This window comes from Crotalus tigris, unplaced genomic scaffold (assembly GCF_016545835.1).
Source record: "Crotalus tigris isolate CLP2741 ecotype Arizona unplaced genomic scaffold, ASM1654583v1 scf7180000018691.1937549, whole genome shotgun sequence".
Lineage (NCBI taxonomy): Eukaryota > Metazoa > Chordata > Lepidosauria > Squamata > Viperidae > Crotalus > Crotalus tigris.
Genome location: NW_024097150.1, coordinates 1,443,656 through 1,463,883, shown reverse-complemented (window position 1 = coordinate 1,463,883; position 20,228 = coordinate 1,443,656). Strand labels below are relative to the sequence as shown.

General features: G+C 36.7%; 1 protein-coding gene across 6 annotated transcripts in view; it reads left to right on the top strand.

The window, feature by feature from the left end:
- Window positions 1-19,470, top strand: part of NT5DC1 (5'-nucleotidase domain containing 1) — an 86,971-nt gene extending 67,501 nt beyond the window's left edge. Inside the window, exons 9-14 of one of the 6 annotated variants that reach the window (XR_005558166.1) lie at window positions 1,651-1,769; window positions 2,243-2,401; window positions 7,200-7,368; window positions 12,151-12,268; window positions 14,331-14,463; window positions 19,324-19,470. Coding sequence is in view for 4 of the 6 variants with exons in the window: in XM_039355514.1 (XP_039211448.1) it covers window positions 1,651-1,769; window positions 2,243-2,401; window positions 7,200-7,368; window positions 12,151-12,268; window positions 14,331-14,358 (593 nt within the window). In the remaining 2 variants the exon portion in view is untranslated. Of the gene's footprint in view, window positions 1-1,650; window positions 1,770-2,242; window positions 2,402-7,199; window positions 7,369-12,150; window positions 12,269-14,330; window positions 15,820-16,783; window positions 16,929-19,323 lie in introns of those variants that run through there. The other 5 variants (XR_005558165.1, XM_039355518.1, XM_039355515.1 and 2 more) reach the window with 5 other exon arrangements.
- The last annotated feature ends 758 nt before the right edge of the window (window positions 19,471-20,228 follow it).

Genomic DNA, 20,228 nt, shown 5'->3' with positions numbered 1-20,228 from the left:
CTATAATTGGAGATGATTTAGTGAATGCCACTGAACGCAGTGGGGTATGCTTTTGAGGATTGACTCCCTAATGTTCCACTTTTCTTTTCACTTCTTCTTAACAACAATTGTGCATCGGTTTTCATTAAAGAAAAGGCTGCACAAGATGTTGTATGCTTTTTCATGCAGATTTCTCTGCCCTTGCATATTAATACCTACACATAAATGCATTCGTACTCCAAGGTCATAATTGTGTCTTGCTGCAGTTCAGAAAATATAAACAAATTATATCTTCCTGTCATTTTTAAACAACAGTTTTCTTCAGCAATAACCAGGATCATGAGACCAGCGCAGGACTCTTAAAATTTCTTTATATTGAGGCACTGCAAGAACTTTGGTTCACACAGATTCAAATCCTTCCATGATATACTGATACTGTCTTCCCAAATCAATGATCTTCTCAACTCTCATAACCTCAGAGCAACAACCACAGAGTAATTGCTGGGCAACTTTCAATAGTTGTTCCTTTCTGAAAGTGAATACTCTCTCTTGAACCTTGGAGTGCCATGTAGCTGTGTTCTGTCCCTTGGAGTACTTGTGATTCCCCTTTTTTTCTCTTTAAATATTTCTGTAACAATGGCTCTGTTTGCAAAACAATAATATTAACTGTACTAATAGAAAAAAGATCTGATTGATGTTCCTGAATCAAGCAGAGAAATAAATCAGGAAATAACAAGAATAATACATCTTTGTCTATATCACCAATAGCTGCTTATGAAAAAAAGAACAAAATGAAAGCAGTTTTCTGCTTAAATTAAGAACTTGAGATTTGTTATTGTTAGGGCTTCCCCTTTGAACCCCTAAAAAACAGCTGTTTTATGTGGAAACACTTCTTTTTCATGTTATAAAAATTTAAAAGTTTTGCTTGATTTGAGATCAGTTTTATTCCAGTAAAACCAACCAACATACTCTGCATATTAGCAGCTTCATTCTTGGGATTCTAGACTGCATGTCCATTTCATGCCTGTAAGATGCATTCAGGCTATGTGAAATTCATATAATTAATGTAAGGGCGCAGCATTTGTATCAAAAGAATCGTGCATTTCAAACTATTTTTGGACAAGACCTACAAAGAACTGTTTTAAAACTGCAGTGATAAATAAGTGCTTTAGGTCTAGTCCTCTTGACCTGTTTACAAATCCTTATCTTTCTCTTTAACTAGATATCTGTCCTCTTATCCTTCTTAGTTGCCTGCACCTTTCTCGTATCTGCCCCATATCTAATTTATTTCTCTACATAATGGCTCTGTAACATTCATTTCTAAGTTTGCTTTAATTTACATTGATACAGATATGAATCCCCATTTTATCCTTTTCCTAAACTATCCCAGCCCCAGTTCTTTATATATCAATTTCCAGGACCCCAGAATTAACTTCTTGCATAGTTTTAAAGCCTCTTCCTTTAAAGCTTTCTCAAGGCAGTTGTAAATATTATTAGTGACTCCATCAGAAGAATGAGAAACAGTGAAGCGAACTATAATTTGTGGGAAATGTTGTAAGTATCATTTGATATATTCTTAAGAATGACATTTGTTTAATGGGTCTTTCAGAGCAGTGCTTTTTTATTTCTTGCATTTTCACTAAAATAGATAAATTTCCTTTATTACTTCAGAGAATGATGAGGAACAAGAAGCTCTCCCAATCCTGGACAAACCTGGCTGGTACTCACAAGGTAACTCGACCCATTTGTATGAGTTGCTGAAGAAGATGACTGGCAAAGTAGAACCAAAGGTATTTTAAAAAGCAGAAGGAAAGACATCATAGCAGAGCCTCCTCATAAGAAGGCTTTCTCCACATCAACACAAATTCATCTTATTAAGGACCAGTTTTTAGAGATCCAGTAGTAAGCCACAGTAATGACAATTACATTAAATATCATCAGCTAACAGGAAATACAAGCAAGCATCATATTCATTTTTAATATTTAATATAAGATGTGTGTAGCCTAATTTAATGCACGATTACCTTTCCAAGAAATACCAATTGTGTTAAAATACTTTATTCTCAAGTCGGTGTCCATTACATTGCAAGCTTAATTAGTCATTATTAACATATTTTAAGTCAGAGGTAACAGAAATTAGTTTGGAATTCACTGGTAGCGCCTAAGTGATTTGCAGATGATGGGCAAAAGACTCGTAGGCACTGAATGTTCAAATACAGCTATTTATTTATTAGGTGCAATTGTTGCATTTCCTTACTTCCAGGTCGTTTACTTTGGTGATAGCATGCACTCAGATATTTTCTCAGCTCATCACTATTGTAACTGGGAGACTGTCCTTATTTTGGAAGAGCTTGGAGGGGATGATGCGGTGGTACATACAGAGTCACGGTCTGAACCCTTAGAGAAGAAAGGAAAGTATGCGGTAAGGATAATCTGGTACAACCCAGCTTCTCCTCCATTATGAGATGGGTTGACATAGCATTTTGAAAACCACTACAGTTAGTCGTCAAAGTACAACCAATCCTGTTCAAAGTTACAGTGTTGCTGAAAAAAGTGACTTATGACTGTTTTTCACACTTATGACTGGTGCAACATCCCCCCATGATCCCGTGATCAAAATTCAGACTCTTGACAACTGACTCATATTTATGATGGTAACAAGTGCCTAACATTTATATTGTAGAAAAGGTAGTGCTTATCACTTATTAGAAGGCTGGGAAACTTCTTGTCTTAGTTCTCGGCAGCTATCAACAGTATCAGGATGCTGGCAGTTCTAGTTTAGCAAACGTTTAAAAGGCCACAGATTTATGGTATCCTTCCCTGAATGGTTTCCTACACAGATGTAACTATTATTTTTGTGCATTAAAAGCACAGTTTCAGTGATTAAAATGTTTCCATTGGATTATGTTTCAGAGATACATCCTTACCTAAAAAGAGAAACAAAATGATTGTGGGTGGGCAAAAAAACAGTGAGAGCAGGAGTGACTTCTGACTTCCTGCCAGTTTCCCCATTGAGTTTCCTTGTGGGACACTGTCAGAGAGGGTTAGAAACCTTCCTTCCTTCCTCCCTCCCTCCCCTTCCTCCCTCCCTCCCTCCCTCCCTCCCTCCCTCCCTCCCTCCCTCCCTCCCTCCCTCCCTTCCTTCCTTCCTTCCTTCCTTCCTTCCTCCTTCCTGTAACCGGTTGCAGGTCATGTGATCACCTTTTATGACCTAACAAGCAAAGGCAATGAAGAAGCCAGATTCACTTAACAACCATGTTACTAACAGCCACGTTACAGTTAGTTAATCACTAACTGTAAGGATTCATTTAACAACTGTGGCAAGGAAAGATGTAAAATGGGCAAAACTCATTGAACTGCCTTGATTAACAACAGAAATTTTGGGCTTGATTGTGGTCGTAAGTCAAGGGCTACCTATACACCAAATGAGTTCTCATAAAACATATATACCATAATATTTTTTATGAACCCTCTCTCAAATCTTACCAAAATATATACCAGGGTTTTATGAACCCTCTCTCAAATATACCAAAATATTTTTTATGAACCCTCTCTCAAATCTTAACCATTGTTTTCTTGACAACAATATAGAGGTGATTTGCCATTGCTGCCAAAACCTAAATGAAGCCATTTGCTATGAGACATAGTTATAAAAAGAGAGGCATACAGGTGTATCCAGTACATAAACATCTTTAAAATAATAAAATTGGAAGGAAATGCTGGGGTTTTTTTTAATGTAAAATTACTGGCATGGTACAAGATTTCAGATGTGGGTAGTCTCACTTAACAATTGCAGTTGGGGTCTGTAACTTTGTTGTTAAATGATATAGAAACATCACATGTCCATGCCTGACTTACAATGTTAGTTCTGCTGTGGTTGTTAAATGAATCACCCAGGATCATTAAGTGTGATGTCATGTGACTGCAGCTTCCCACTTACAATTTACTGCCGGCTTTCCCATTGACTTTGCTTATTGGAAGCCAGCTGTGAAGGTCCCAAATGGCAATCAAGGGTCTGTGGGACTCTGTGACCATCAGAACCGCATGCCAGTTATGATGGCAGCAGAATTCTGGTCACCTAACTGCAGGGAGGCTGTAAGATTGAGAACCGGTCATAAAATCTTCTTTTTCAGGGCTGTTGTAAGTTCGAATGGTCACTGAATGAGTTATTGATTTACTGAGGACTATTGTACTGGAAATGATATAAAATGAGCATGGTCCTCTTGGACTTTAAGATTCTAGTTGTAGGTTATAGGTAATCCTTGAGTTACAACCACATTTGCAGCCAAGATCTTGGTGGCAAAGGCAGTCAGTTAAGTGAGTCATGCCTGATTTTATTGTCTTTTTTGGGCCACTGTTGTTAAGCAAATTGCTGCAATTGTTAAGTGAAACATGTGGTCGTTAAATGAATCCAGCTTCCTCTATTGACTTGTTTGTTAGAAGCCAGCTGGGAAGGTTTACATGACTCCAGGATGCTGCAGTGATTGTAAATGCATGCCAGTTGCCAAGCACCCGAATTTTGTTGACGTGACTGGGGATACAGCGAGTTTCATTAAGTGTGAGGATTGGTAGTAAGTCACTTTTTTTCAGTGCCATTGTAACTTTGGACGGTCACTAAAGAAATGGTTGTAAATCAAGGACTAGCTGTATCAACGCTACATACCAATTAATTTACTGAATGGTTGAGAATGAATGCCGAAACCTTGCTGTCTCCTCAGCAAATAAAGGGCTAATTGTCTCTTCACAAAGTCATAGAATAAACAAAAAATAAAAAGCTGGTATACATTATATGCCCTAAAAAAAATCAGAATTTTGCTTAACAATTCTGTTGTATTATTTGTATTTCATGTCATTATCAATGTATTTTTTTCCTTTTGTTTTATTTCCGAAGAAGTACATCAAAGTAGGAAGATGAATGAACTGTGTTCAGCTATGGCTTCCTTCCTGTGTTTTGCAAAACTAGGAAAGAAAAGAAACATACTCTTATTCTTATTCAAAATAAACACTTGCAGCACAGGATAATAAATATGCTTTATGCCTTTCATGAAGAATGCCTTGGATAGTTCAAAGGCATTTTCTATTGACTTCTATGCAAAGTTTACTGTAAGATTATCTCAATCTTAAATCTCCCCTGGTTTAACTGTACAGGAACAAGAGAAGGACACTTTTCTATTCTTACTGTAAAAAGCATTTTCTTCCACAGAACCAGTTCTTGTCACATTGTTTACATTTCACTCTGTAATACTGGTAGTAGTACATGATGCAGATTAATTGTAGGTCTCCCCTCAGTCAAAGATAGATGGTTTTCACCCAGTCACTCTCTGACCCCAATTTATCCCACAAAAGTGTTGTTGCGGGGATAAAATGAAGGATGACTCTGAAACTATGATCACCAATAAGCTAAATCACATTGAATTATGGACCTTAATCTGTTGTGTGTGGCTCTATAGTTTATAACTGCATCATTAAATTCATTTTAACATCTACTTAAAATAGATTCTGTTCCAGTGTTTTGATTCTGAGTTAGCTAAATTGAAAAATAATGTGCAATAAAACATTATGTTAACTATTATATGGAAGCTCCAGTGCACACAAGTGGAGAGCACTCATCATTCTGTTGAGTGTCCTCTGTCCAAAAATGTTTCATTTCTCTTCGGTGAATAAGCTCAGAGGGCAGGTGCTGCAACAGAAAAGACAGGTTAAAGAGAAGAAGCAAGAGTACCAGCCCTTTGGCAGGTTAAGAGGTTTGGGCTCCATTTCTCTCCTCTTATTAACATTGACACAGTCTTGTCAGCTGGAACTGGAGAAAAGAGAAAAACTACCAGAACACCATTCCCATCTAGTAATCCAGGGGTCCCCCAACTCCCGGTCCGTGGACCAGTACCGGGCTGCGGCATGCCAGCAACCGGTCCGCATAAACAAGCAAAGCCCCATCCGTGGGATGCAGGCAGCACACAAAACCATGCACCCTCCTGTCCGCGGAAAAACCTCTCACCACAGAACCAGTCCCTGGTGCCCAAAAGGTTGGGGACCTCTGTTGTAATCAGTCCAAAAGGATAGCCTGATTGATGGCATCAAAAACCACTGAGAGATCAGGGAGATTTGTTTGCTTGTTTCTTTATTAAATTTAGACAGAGGGACTCTAGGTAGCGTACAAAAAAAATATTAAAAACATTAAAACTCAATATAAAAATTTAAAATAGAGACAAGATTCAGAATGATTGCACGATCCCCATCCTAGCTCTACTAGAGGTCTTGAACAAGCACAGTCAGTACTGTCTGAAATCTAGCTGAAAAGGATTCAGATAACTTATTTTCTACAAATCCCTCGGAATTTGCAACTTAGACACCTTCTCAACAGCTTTCCCCAGAAAATGGGAAAGATAGACTAAAAGAAAGTGATTTCAGATAGGTAGAACCATTCCATCTCTCAGAGAAGTAACCACTGTGTGGATCCAGCCATGTAACTTTCCAGGAGCCCTCAGGTGGCCAGATTAACAAGGAGTTAATACTTTAGGAGTTACCAGATCAGATTCTTCCCAGGCAACTAAACAAGACCATGCCTCAGTTTTACAACCCAGATCTGTGTCGAATCCAACTCTGATCAGATCTGATTTGATTTGACAGACGCCTAGCATATTTTTTTTTGCAACAGCCCTCTAGATCAAGGGTCCTCAACCTTGGCAACTTTAAGACTTGTGGACTTCAACTGCCAGAATTCCTCAACCAGGCACGCTGGCTGAGGAATTCTGGGAGTTGAAGTCCACAAGTCTTAAAGTTGCCAAGGTTGAGGATCCCTGCTCTAGATGTTTTTATAGTCCCTTCCTCCCTCCCCAGCAGGGAACAGTTTGCCTAAAGAAAAAGCTGCTGGCTCTACAGACAAAATAACAGTAGACAAATTAATACATTTTGCACTTCTATTGTCACAGTGAAATCCCTAATATATACAGGTCATATAAGAAAAAATCGTCACCAGCAGAATTTCTTTAATGCACGGGAAGTGATTGGATTTGGAAATGTGATATTTTCTTGTGCCTGGGAGTGGCTCCAGAGTTTCTTCACTGACTCTGTTATTGGGACTTTCCTGAGCATTCACCAAGTTTCTTTTTGTGTGCCTAGTGCCTTGAATATTAGAGAGATCCCATTTACAAAGAGGCCATATGAAACTATAAGAGCACATATGGATTTTATGTTTATCTTAGTGTTTGTTTATATTCCAGGGACGTCAACCCAAAGCTCTCCGTTCTGTTTCTAAACAGTGGGGTTCTTTCTTTGCGGATACTATTTCAGGAAAAGGAAAAGAAGAGGAAATCTTAGTAAATACATGGTCTTGCAAATCTGTTCATGCTTATAGCACAATTACAATCCCAAGCATTGAAGCCATAGCAGGTAAGAATAATGATCCTAAGCCAATCCCTGAAACTTTCAAACCATTAATTTTAAAGTCAAATTCATATTAGTGTCAGATTAATATTGATGATCGGAATTCTAATGCTCTCCCCAAAATAAATATTTCATTGATTGGCCGCTCCAAGCTTACATTTGAGTAAATATTCATACGTTTTCATTGTAAATCCCAGAGTAAATTCTACTAACGCATGGTTTGAGCTTGAGAAAGGGAAAAGAAAACAGTGAAGAGTAATCATTTGTATCTTCATTAAAGCATATTGATTTGTTCTCCACACAAATGATTCCAACAGCAGACCCATAAGCAAAATAATTTTATTTTTTTTCCAGCAGCAATGCTTTGTTATGTAAAACATCAGGTGATCTAGCATTGACGATCTCCATCTCCAATAATTAAGTTTTATTCTATAATCATAAATCATGCATTGACAAGAAGAAGGAAAGGGCTAAAATCCTTTGCACATATTTTCTCTACATGCATTGTTCTTTTTCATTTTAGCAGATTGTTGTTGTTGTTGTTATTATTATTTTATTATTAAATGTTAGAATAACAAGAGCTCACAAAAAAAGAGGGCCAACCCATCCCCAGTACTGAATGAGAATAATAACAGTAGCCACCATTGTAACTCCAATGGCTGTAAAAGTTCTGAAAATACCAGTATTGCTGGTGCACAGCTAATCCTTGTCTTATAACATGACTTATAATCTTCCAACAGTCACTTGAGCAGATTGTTGGAAGTTAAGACAGATTTCAAAAAAGCTACTTATATTCCATTCTCAAAGTTATGACTGCTGCATACATGTGATCACATTTTGAGTTTTGGCAACACGCTCATATTTTAAGACTGGTTGTAGCAGCCTGCAGTCATGTGACTGCAATTTGCAATGGTTTTTGCCCTTTTCCAGCAGAAAAACAGCAAAAAAAAAATAAAATCCATTGGATATGCTAGATTCATTTAACGGCCTCATGGTCCACTTAACAACCATGTGATTTGCTTAACAAATCACGGTGACTCGCTTTACAACATTATAAAAGCAGTTGCAACATTTAATCCAGTTACATAGTTCCTCATAGACTTAGGAGTTCCACTGGGGTCATAAGTCAAGGACTACCTGGTAAAATTCTGGCAGTGGCCATGCTGAACTAATCCTAGCAGGGGGCAGGGGGGAATGGAGGCCCTGTCTAATAAGATCAGGTAGACTTTCTAAGTCCTCCTCTCATAGAATGTCATCTGCACAAATCTTAAAGACAGGGGTTTTTTTCACTCACTGTTTCCTTTTCCCCTGAACCGGTAAGTACAATTAGTATAATCCCAAAGTTGCTGGGTTTTTAGAAAGCTATTAAAACCTGGTTTTTCCAACAGACCTTTGGACAGAGTGATATGTTTTGAAGGTAATATGTTATAAATGTTGTTTTCTCTTGCAGTCTTAAGATTTTGCTTTAGTGTTCTTGTATGGTTCTTGAAGAATAGGTTCTCTTTGTGTGTATGTTTATGTACAGTACTATACAGGGCTTTTTTTGTCATAGAACGGCCAGAACGGAGTTCCGGCCCCCCTTTTTTGGATCGAACCTTGTAGGGTAGGCAAGGCGGGTTGTATGAGTTCCGGCACTTTTTTTTTTTTTTTTTTTTTTTTTTTTTTTTACAAAAAAAGCACTGGTAGTATATATAAAACCGTATTTATGAATAGGTTGTACAAGCTGTTCAGTGTATCAAATTCTCAGGTTTTTCCTGATGTTCTTCTACTAGGCAATTTGGCCAAGATTTCAGTCCCCACCTAGAATGGGAGCTCACACTAGGGATTACATCATGGCAATAAGAGTAAGCAAAATATAACTATTTCTTTTGTTTTTTTCACGACTGCTATCAGCCACTTAAGACCCCTCTTTAAGGTGACTTGCCCCTTCTGGGAAGGATTTGATACAAACCATCTTCAGGGCCATTGTCGAGAATATTTTAGATAACTGACAGATGTTAGAAGCCACTCAGATTCTCTTGGATTTGCATTTTGACTGGGTTGGTCCTGTCAAGTTGACGGAAGCATGGTCTGGCATAGCAAACTGGGAGGGGAGGGGAGGGGAGGAAGGAAGGAAGGAAGGAAGGAAGAAAGAAAAAGAAAGAAAGAAAGAAAGAAAGAAAGAAAGAAAGAAAGAAAGAAAGAAAGAAAGAAAGAAAGCTGACCTCTTCAAGAAGTTAATAGACCCATCATTTGGCATAATGTTTATCCAATATTCAATCTTCTGTTTAGGGAAAATTGTTGAAGAAAAGTAATCAATATGAAGCTTCAAAGAGTTGGGTATTGCCTTACCTGGCATCCTTCCATAAAACTATCTGTGTGTATGTGTGTGAATGGGTGTATGGGTATATGTGTATGAGAGAGGCTCCCAATATGTTATATGCTTACCAGCAAATATAAGGAAAAATGACCAAAGAAATGAAATAATTTATATTAGTCCATTTTCTGTGTCTTGTATCATTGAGGTAAATGATTAGAGAAATCACCTACCTTCCTTGGAAATAAGATCTATCTTGCAAAATATAAATGTTGTTAAAAAGATAAAATGCAAATTTCCTTTTCATTTGTGTCAATTGTAAAACAGTATCAAAGACATAAGAGTTATTCCAATTACATGTCCAGACTTAGAAGGATCCTCCATACAAAACATAAAAGATAGTATAAATTTCTGGTCAGACACAAGTTAATGCTTGCCCCTATATTATGAGAACTCTACTATAAAGAGTTTCCAAGTAGCATATTATTTACTGCACAAAAGAAATTAAAAGTAATGTTGCACAGTATTTCTGGCCACACTTTTTGGCCTATCCTTTCTAAATAGTTGTTTTTAACCAAAATAGACTTCCCTCTATCTCAGTTCTTCCAGTAGTCCTTTCTAGATTTCTAAGATTTATCATTCATTTAATAGTGAGGTTTCTGGGTTGACAAACGGTGTCCCATTTTCTCTTCTCAGCCTCAGTTCTCAACTTGTCCCTTTATTTTAAAAAGACAAACCATTTTTCCTTCTAGCAGAAAAGGAACATATTTGAGTAATCTCACTTTGTACGTGACCCAAGGCAAATAATTTTTCCTTCTGCAGATGGGTGTAGGTTGGAGAAATCTGCCTGCAAGAATGTATACTAGAAATGTCTGTGCTTGTCTCAAAAAAAAGGCTGGCAAAACAATCCTGTAAAAACAGGTTCACAATACATATGTTGTACTTAATATTTAATTCATAAACTGCTCTGAGAGCATGACTCACAAAGGTTTTCAATAAAATAAGTTTAGCAAATACAGGAAGGCACAATCTGAAAACAATAGGAAATGCCCTCAATGCACTACAGTTCTCATAATCCCCAACATTAGCTTTTTTGATAGCCATGGCTTTCTGCGGAGGTATGTAATCTAGAACATCTGTTGTATACCAGCTGCACAATACAAAAGTACACATGCAATATTATCAATTTAGCTTTATTGATAAGAAATTGGACTGATAAGGAAGGAACTAGTAGTTCCCACATAGCGAAGCATTATGTCAGGTGATCCCCAAGGCCATCTAAAGTAGCAATCTCCATCCTTTCTGGCTTGGCAGACTGGTGGAGGGGGGGGGGAATGGCACATGTACACGTGCATGTGCCATTTTCAGAAATACAGCTTCATGCATGCATGCATGCTCACTCACCCACTGCTTCCACGGCCCAGTTCTAAACAGGCTGCAGCCCGACAGTAGGCCGCAGACTGGGAGTTGGGATCCCTGATCTAAAGAATGGCCAGTTATCCATTGATTTGGCAGAGCAAGAAGAAAAAGCCTTACATTTAAGCCCAGAAGCACAGGACTATCTGAGATATTTTCTTTCTGTCTAGTGCAGTGGTTCTCAACCTGTGGGTCGGGACCCCATTTGGGGTCAAACGACCATTTCACGGGGGTCGCCAAACAACGCTGTCGCCATTTTTTTTCCTTTTCCCTAGCTGTCCTACTCCCTCTTATTGGTGGTCACACCCACTTGGGGGTCACCACAACATGGGGAACTGTATTATGGGGTCACGGCATTAGAAAGGTTGAGAACCACTGGTCTAGTGCTATGGACAAGTTCTCTGCAATAAAAATGCTAAATGAGCATAAGCCAGTTCTTAAAGTAGTTAAAAAAAACCTCAGTTAACAGCCGAAGCCTGCCTATATTTCAGTATTCTGCATGATCTTGAATGGTGGTGTTCAAATTGTTAAATCACCCGGTAAGTTCAGGCATGCATTATGATTAGGGGGAAAAAAAGATCAAAAAGGATTTGGAATTGGAAAACAGTGGGGAGCCTCCAGTTTGGGTCTTCTGAATGTAGGATCAGATGTCTTTCACATCATAAAACAAGCTGCAAGAAAGAAAAAGCTTCAAAAACAATTGCACGTGGCATATGAAGACACATTAATATTTAGTGAGCAAAAAAAATAGCCAGGCAAAAATAGATTTCAGCATCATTTTGTAACAAGTTGATATACAGAAGGAGACAATGCTCAGCTGTCAGTTCCCCATTAACCCGTTTCCATGCAATTTTCTGAAATTCTTGGTACAATTGACCTGTACTTCTTATTTTGTTTATTGTCATGAGGAGTCATATCATAGCAATGATGATGTTACCTAGTTTGGGTAAAGAAATGTCCAAGCTCAGAGATCACCAAGAACTCTTCATTTCAACCCTGATCTACAGATATTGTCCTTTATTGTTTATTGTCACTTGGCAACCTAATCCTTGTTTGAATTTTGTATGTTTTTAAAGAGGAACCAAAGCACACCTTTAACATTCTGCATTATAAGTCTGTTGGATGCCTAAATATTATTTTTTGTGGACTAACTCCAATTACTCCTGCGGTTGTTTCATCTTCATCTGCCAGACAGTGAGTGCTTTTGTAAAAAGTCAGTATATATACTTGTAGGGGGGAAAAAACAAAACACCATTTCTTTAAGCTCTCAAAAAGCAGATCATATAGCTTTACTCTAATTTTATATTTATTGATTTGATCCCACCTTTATTATTTTTACAAATAACTCAAAGCAGAAAACATATCCAACACCTTCCTTCTCCTATTTTCCCCACAATAGCAATCATGTGAGGTGAGGTAGACTGAGAGAGAGTGACTGACCTAACATTACCCAGCTAGCTTTCATGGCTAAGGTGGGACTTAAACTCACAGTTTCTGGTTTCTAGCCACTAGTGCAGGGGTAGGCAACCTTGGCTCTTTTATGACTCGTGGACTTCAACTCCCGGAATTCCTGAGCTAGCCATGCTGGCTCAGGAATTCTGGGAGTTGAAGTCCACGAGTCATAAAAGAGCCAAGATTGCCTACCCCTGCGCTAGACCAAACTAGCTCTCTGCTTTGCCTTAGACATTTTATTTTATTTTATTTTTCAGTTGAATTGGAAATATTAAGGACAGGGTTGAAATTGGATAGACATTCCCATCAATATGCTACTCGGTAACTACCAGCCAGCATCAAGTCCTTGAGCAATATGATTTCAACACCAAGTCAGTGACAAAGAATATAAGAGCATTTTTAAAGAATGCTTAAACTACCAAATAGTCATATTGGTCTTTCACATCTCTTGGCATTTCCATTTTAATATGTCCAGATCTAAGAAAGAATAGAGTGTTATTGATTCTTGAAACAAAATCATTTGTTCTTTTTCTGTTTTCTTTTAAGAACAAAATGTTTGTGCTTGTATTACTGAAATGGATCAAAAAATTCCCAGTTAGGCTAGTCTCTCCAGTCTTCTTGCCCTGACTGCAGTGTATAGTTGTAGGACTAGCATAAGCAGAAAGCCATGCCAGTGAAGGTCACAATTTATATATTCCACAAAATATTTCATTCTTCCAATTTCTCCCAGAAACCTATGCAGGAGAATTACCAGTTTCACAGGTTTATCTTCCCACTCAAAACCAGGCACTTTTAGAAGATACAGGCTAGCCCTAGAGAAAATAAAAGTCACATTTAAATCAGCATTATTACATATAATTTCAGGGAAGCTATGTGAATATACATCCTACCAATGTAAACATCAAGATAGGTGCTTACTGAAGATCTGTAGAGATAATGCTTACTAATAAACAAGGGACCAAAAATAATGGTAGATTATTTGAACCAAAATATTCCATTTTATGGATAAAATGTAACCAAATGATCTGTTTCTAGATTTACATTACTGTGAAATTGGTAATTTGGGCTTGGAATCAGAAAAGGGAATAATATACAATATTCTTTTAACCAATAACAATATATAATTTGTTCTTTCAAGAAGAATATTTGAGTTTATCTTTAATATTTCCATTAGTTACCCAAACAAATTATTCTGAACTTTAAAAGATCTGGATGCAACTGGTGATCAGTTGCAGACTAATTTGTTCTAAATAATATATCAATTTTTAATCATCAAAATAATTTAGAAAGTTTCCTGATGATATTAGAAGAAATATTTATTTGCCCATATTATTCTTTTTTCCAGCTATGTAGCCATTACAATAACAACAATAATATGATTATGGGAAACATAATATTGCTCTTTTAAAATTAAGATTAAATAATTAATGCAAAGTAGTATCTATAATTCAAAATTAGTTTTCTTGGATATGCTAGCAAGTATATTATTGTCATAGATCATCCTATGCCTACATAAGTGATACAATATATTTGTCACTAAAAGATACATATTTCAAATTATCTAGAATTACTTTTGCTTTATTTTAAACAAATATTCCCTAAGGAAAACCGAAACATTCCTTTTATATGCTCAGGCATATAAACTCGAGACACAAAACATGTAAGCTTGTGGTGTGCTTAAATTAATGCAATATTAAGCAAACGGATTAAAAAGCTTAAGAAACAAATGTATTTTTCTTTGGAGCTTCTGGGATTATTTAGATGTGATACAGGTATAATTCCTAATCATATGTGTTTTTTTCAGATTTACCACTGGATTATCAATTTGGTAGATTTTCTTCAAATAACTCAATAACTACTGGTTACTACCCCAAACCTCCGAAGTTGTTATCATGTGGGGAGCGAATGACAACCAAATAAAGCATCTTTAAAGAAAAGTAAATCTGAATTTTCATCATGCTTAAGCAAAAATGTTGGAAACTATCAAGAATCATGCAAATGAAATACTATATAAATTCAAAAGACATTTTGGAAGGGACCTAACCAGGCTGAAGAAAAAAAACTTTCTATTTTCCTATTGATTGTGATGCATCCATCTATTGCCTAAATAACATTTTCTGTTTTCTGAAGATTTGCTGCAGACTTATAATCATATCCTGGGTACCTATGTCAGTTCATGCATTACATGGACACTTTATATCCATAATAACACAAGGGGAGCATGTGCTTTTAACTGTGAGCAATATTCTATGATAAGAGAGTTTTGTACATACTTAATCCTCGTGTGAGGGCCAATTCCATCATTCTTCATACTGAAAAAAGTGGTAAATATGTGTGAATAAGTTTGATAGATTTAGGATTTTGAGGATTATGCAGGAAGGGCTGAAATGTAGCAATTCCTCCACAATGAGGAAGGATAATAATTAGCCTTTCATTTCAAAGTCTGATTAAATTTTGTAGTGTGAAATACACTTTTAATAATTTGAATTAGCAATCAAACCTGTCAAATTAAGTGAATCGACCTTTAGAAAATCTGTTCTGAGAAATATATTATTAGCCTGTTTCCTGCTCAGGGCAAACATAAAATTTTATATTTAAGCCGATTAAGATGCTGAACACTGTTTTGCTGCTAGACATTTACCTGTTCGGTAAAGTGCCCTTGCCACTGGCATTTTTAAAAAAAGCGCCTAGTTTGTGAGCTTTTCTTCCAGGATGGTATCTCCCTTTCTTACATCATCATCATTTTTTGTAAAAGGAAATCTGTAATTGTTTTAGAAAAATAGCCTGGAATTCAAATTTGTAAAAAAGAAATAGTATATTGGGATTATGAAATTACAGTATTCTGAATCTTCTAAGATTCAAAAATTAGTTTTTACATTATTCTGATACTAGAATGTGCTTGTCTTTTCAGAAGAGAACACTATTCAAATTAGTTGAGTTTATTCTCTCCTAAGTAGCCATAGGATTGCAATTAAGTCTGCAGTCTTATGAGTATATAGAAATAAATGTTACAGTTCAGATCTAATTAAATAAGTCTAGGACTATACCATAAGCAAGCCAATGTTTATGTCCATTAGTGTTTTCTCAGCAAGATAAACCTTGGTATGTTGGATTACATTCAACTTTTCTTGCATGTGGACTACTCCCTCAGAAAGGGTGATCTGTTAGTATAAATCACAGTTCAAGGATCTGGTAGTATAAACTTGAAATGTCATGATTTCTGAAGCCTTCCATCTGCTTTGGCAGTTCTCATCTGTATGAAGTTGAAAATAAAGGTTATTTATTCTTGAGCAGCTCTGGATTCTGTTACTTGAAGCCCTAGAAGAAAAAGAAGATTATGCTATGTGGAATGCAATAAATATTATAATTAATGACAATGATGCATTGTTAAGCATTGACAGGTGCTTAGGAGGTAATTAGAAATTCAAAATCATGATTCATTTTCTTACACTTTAAATACCTGTTATGGTCAGAAAGGGAGGGAACAGCTGAAAGGTTAAGACTACCCTCACACAATGGAACCAATCCATATCTCCCTCTTCTTCATTCATTTGGGTAAAAGACCAAAAAAAGGAAACTGAAAAATAAGGTCACTTATCTGTTCAATCTGTGTCATTTTATCCTCCACTCAAATGTCTATGGAGATTCTCAGTCATCCAAATATGGTTGTCCCAAAGGTGCTTGCTTCATGAAAAAAGCACCTTTGGGGTCTCCACTCATATTGTCTCACATTTAAGCATTCTGGCAAGCTATATAATTTACTGAAGACTGCCAAATTAAATAACTATTTAGGAAGATGTAGTCAAATTAGGTTCCCCTTAATACATATATTTTCCTCCAAGACAGTAAGGCTACAAACATTCATGGTATATTTTCCTGGAACAATGAAACATTAGACCCAAATAAAACTGGAACTTGTAAGGGAAAATGAACAGGCAATTCCTAGAATATTTTTCTGGTAAGGAAGCAGCGCTTTAATACACATCCAAATACAAGGCAGGTTGAAACCTCATGGGAAGTAGGCAATATGGTACATATATCTATTCTGTTCTTCTCTTTCAAAGTAACGTTATGAAAAGGAGAGAAAGTGAATTGAGCAAAAGAAAGAGATTAAATAAAAGGATATCAAACTGCCTTGCTTTTACCTTAACTTTATTCATTATAATATCTCTCTCCGTATCTTTTTATCCTTGCAAACCATCCTTCATTCTACCACATGTATACACTGAATTGTGTATTGCCTTTTCTTTTTTGTAGGCTGTACTGGGAATTAAAAAAAAATCCTGGAAGAAGGCAAAGGCAGATCACTACCATAATGCTGACAAATAAATTTAATGGATGTGTTGAGCATCACTTGAAAAAGAAGATGTTGATGATTAAAAGTATTCCCTTATTTGAAATTAGGCTATATCGAAAATTCTTTTCTCTGGCAGAATTTGATATTGCCAAGGGAGGGGGGGGTTGGGGGTGTCCTGCATCAAACAACACTTTTTTTTCCAGGACAGAAAATTAGAACTATCAAAAATCATTTATGCAATGCACTTCTCTATTGTAAAATTAGTCTCATTTTCTAGTTTAGCTGGTACAAAAATAATGTTTCTTGGGGGTGGTTTCTTCTATCACAATTATTGAACTATCACTACTATTGATCTGGCATGTTGTGCCTTATGTATATTCTTCAAGCCAGAGTGAAAAACTAAAATTAAACTAGCTTTCAACATGGTTTGCACAGAAAAAGAAACCATTCTGCAATAGAAAATTATTTTATCAGAAGCCAGAAAGTCATATATTAAGTGAAATAGAAATGAGATAGTAGACAAATCCACATTGAAGTTATGCAATGGCAAATCAGGTGAACTGAGTTTGCTGAGATCAGGAACTGGAAATAGTAAGATCAAACCTGTCCACAACAGTCGTAAAACTGGGCAGAGTATGATTTGTGAAGGCCTCTAAAGTTCGTCATTATGGAATTCAAATTTAATAGCAACACTTTACAATCCATTAATACTTTTGACTGACAAAGTACTTGTATACATTGTACATCTAAATCTATACAGTATTTCTGATCTATATTGAACTGGAACAAAATTAGTGCTTTAAAGCAGAGGTCCCCAACCTTTTGGGCACCAGGGACTGGTTCCGTGGAGAGAGGCTTTTCCATGGACTGGAGGGTGCGTGGTTTTGTTTGCTGCCTACATCCCACAAATGGGGCTTTGCTTGTTTGTGCAGACCAGTTGCTGGCATGCCACAGCCCAGTACTGGTCCATGGACTGGGGGTTGGGGACCCCTGGTTTAAAGTGTCCTATTGTATTTTTCAGCCTTTATTCTTATCCTTTGAGACTGCCAGTTGATGTCTCATTGAATCATTTTTTTCATTAAAAATTAAGCTAAGACCCCCTCTGAGTGAGGAATGGGAGTGAAAGGTTCTTTATAAAGCATCCAGTTTTTGAGACTTATTTGCCAATGGAACATAAATATTAGATTTAGCAATGGAAAGTAAAAACCATGTGAAATTCTAAATGTTCTGTATGCTTATACACAACATTAAAAGGTGTTTTGCAAATAGCATACTTTGAATGTTTATTATTAATATTTACCAGCTTTTTTAAAAAAGCAATCCAAACGATTCTGGTTCCAGCATGCCTAGAATACATGGTGAAGCTATGTGAACGTCTACTTAGAATGATATGGATATTTCATAGGGTTGGGTTGGTTTTTGACATGTACTTTAGTACAAAACCACAGAGAGATTTTTTTGAAAAACTGGTCAACAGATGTTATTCATAGAGACAAACTTCTAAAGTTTTTTCAGTGCTGTAACAAAAGCATTTTCAATGGAATCAGGATAAATCCCTTCCTTTCCCTAGTTTGAGTTCAAATTTGGGTCTCCCAACCCAACAAGTGAATTTCACATATTTTTCACTGGAAAGATGAAAACCAGACTAACCACTTCTAAACATATTCATGTTTAAGTTGCTTGGCCAAATTAAAGGCTAGAACACCCAAAATGACCATTACGGAAAGGGGATATAAAAACTAGTACCATTCATGATTCCCATCTGTGTTAAACCAGACAGCCCTTGAGTTTGGATAGTCAATCCAAAGCACTTCATTCAAACATGATTTGGGGAAAATAAGTCAAGACTGAATTCATCTATTTAATCAGGGAAGTCATCTGTTTCAAAGTCTTGCATTTGTATGCCTGTGTTTAAATAATCCAGCTGTGCAAAGATAGACAAATAGAGGAACTTTATTTATAAAACAGATTTTAAAACTAATTTTAAGCAGGAAATTAAGTGATATTACACTTGGGTTGAAACACAATAATTTGATAGTTTTGTTCCCTCACTTAATGTGAATGAATGTACACTAGGACATCTCTATTAGAATGAAAACCCAGAGTTTGACATGACTAAAACTTTTTGTGAAGCCAAAATTGATTTGGAGAATTATTTTACAAAGTTCAATCTAATGACAGAGTAACAGTTAACCTTGAGTGACAATCATATTAGAACCATGCTATTATGATTAGTAATGCATAGTTTGAATGGCATTGATGTGCATAAATTCTTGTATATAAACATGGTGACAATGTAAGAGTAGTATAATGGTTAAGATGCTGAACCAGGTTAAAGTCCACTCTTAGATATGGAAACTCCTTGAGTGACTATTGGAAACTCCTTGAGTGACACTCTCTCTCTCTCTCTCTCTCTCTCTCTCTCTCTCTCTCTCTCTCTCTCTCTCTCTCTCTCTCTCTCTCTCTTTCCCTCCCTCTCCCTCGCTCTCTCCCTCACCAGGTTACAGTTTTGGACATAAAATAAAAGGCAGTCCCCATGCCTTGAATTCTTGGAGAGAGACAGGATAGAAGTCAAATAAATACATGGCATATAAGTGAATTATATTTGTCAGAAATTTGCAAAGCCAAGAAGCATCTTTGCATGGTGGAGGCAGGTGTGTTCACTTTCTCCCGTTATATATCTAAGATGGTATGAGAGATGTAGGTCTAATGTATTATTTCCCCTTCACAAAAGACAAAAAAAAAAAAGTTACACAAATGCAGCAATGTTTGCAGGTCCCGTCCCCTAAGAAGATACATCTGGCGGGACCCAGAGATTAGACTGGCTCCTACTTTAACAACTCTTTTGGAAGGCACCAAAGACCTGGTTGTGCCAGGGGCCTGGGGAATCCACAATGGGATGGAGCTCATTAAATGACTAGTTTGAATGTGTGTTGTCACTGTGGTAAGGGGGTGGGGGTGGGTTATTATTTTATTATTTATGTTATTATTATTTCTTATTATTTTATATGGTGTTTTATATCCACGTAAGCCTCCCTGAGTCGCCATGTGTGAGTAGGTAGCAATATAATTTTTCTAAATGAATAAATAAAAATAAATAGGCCTAACATTAGCAGTGGTTCTTCTTTTGTGGAAATATTAATTGACAAGCATACACTAAGTTAAAAAGAGGTGGCTCCATTTCCAGACATATAGATCTGGATTGAAGCCACGGTTGAGATGAATAATTTTAATTAGTCTCCAAACAACAGGAAGCCCTGCAGTGCCAAATCTGAAAATATACTTCTCCCTGCCTCAACTCAAGTCTTCTTTCAAGTTGAATGGATCCTTCCTCAGACTTACCACAAATACAGAAGAGCAATAGACATTTAGCAACTAGCTTCTAGAGTCTAGACACTATGATAT